Source organism: Etheostoma spectabile, chromosome 2 (genome assembly GCF_008692095.1).
Source record: "Etheostoma spectabile isolate EspeVRDwgs_2016 chromosome 2, UIUC_Espe_1.0, whole genome shotgun sequence".
NCBI lineage: Eukaryota > Metazoa > Chordata > Actinopteri > Perciformes > Percidae > Etheostoma > Etheostoma spectabile.
Window position 1 is genome coordinate 31,224,175 of NC_045734.1, and position 1,100 is coordinate 31,225,274.

Here is a 1,100-nt window from a genome sequence, read left to right on the forward strand (position 1 = left end):
ATGAAAGAGAAGAAGAGGAAGATGAAAGAGAAGAAGAAGAGGATGAAAGAGAAGAAGAAGAGGATGAAAGAGAAGATGAGGAGGATGAAAGAGAAGAAGAAGAGGATGAAAGAGAAGAAGAGGAGGATGAAAGAGAAGGGGGGGGGGATGCTGGGACCCACCGATGGGATCCATGGCGACGGTGATGGCGGAGGTCTCGCTGGGCTTGCCCGCCCCCCTGGAGTTGATGGCGGTGACGCGGTGCTCGTACTCCAGACCCTCGATCAGACCCGAGGACCGGAACCGCGTCATGGTGACCGGGTTCTTGCTGATCTTCATCCAGCGCTCCGAGCCCGCCTCCTTGCGCTCGATGATGTAGCCGGCGATGGTGGAGCCGCCGGTGTCCTCGGGGGGGCGCCACGTCAGCGTCATGCCCTCGTGGGTCACGTCCAGGACCTCCGGCCTGCTGGGGGGTCCCGGGACCGCTGCACGGGTCAGATAGAGGCTCAGTTAGGAGCTCGTTAGACGCTCGGTGAAGATGAGATAATTTCACTTGACCAGCCTGCTTGATTTAATTTAATATATAATTAATACTTTATTATAATAATTCTATAATGTTATATTTATTATAACTTATTAATTTTATGAATTTATATAATTTATATTTTAATTTCCTAAATTAATGAATTTATAATATTTATAATTTTAATATAATTTTATAAATTAATTGATTTATAATAATTTATAAATTAATTATATTTTATTAATTTATAAGAATAAGATAATTCACTTGACCAGCTTGCTTGATTTAATTTATAATATTTAAACATTAATTATAATGAATTTATAATTTTATAATTTAATTTAATTTCAAAAAAAATAAGATAATTTTCATTGACCAGCTTGCCTGATTTAATTTAATAAGAATTAATAAATTTAATTACAATTTAATTAATTATAATAAATTTAATAATATTTATAATTTATATAATTTATTATTTATGACAATAAGATATTTTCACTTTACAGCTTGCTTGATTGAAGAATTGAAGAAAGAAACTTATACATTTAATTAATTATATAATTATAATAAATCCAATTTAATTATAATTTAACTTAAT

General features: G+C 34.7%; 1 protein-coding gene across 1 annotated transcript in view; it reads right to left on the reverse strand.

Moving 5' to 3' along the window:
- Positions 1 to 1,100, reverse strand: part of LOC116702454 (titin) — a 155,013-nt gene that overhangs the window by 21,873 nt on the left and 132,040 nt on the right. The window contains exon 98 of the mRNA XM_032536656.1: positions 162 to 464. Coding sequence (XP_032392547.1) covers positions 162 to 464 — 303 coding nt within the window. The remainder of the gene's footprint in view (positions 1 to 161; positions 465 to 1,100) is intronic.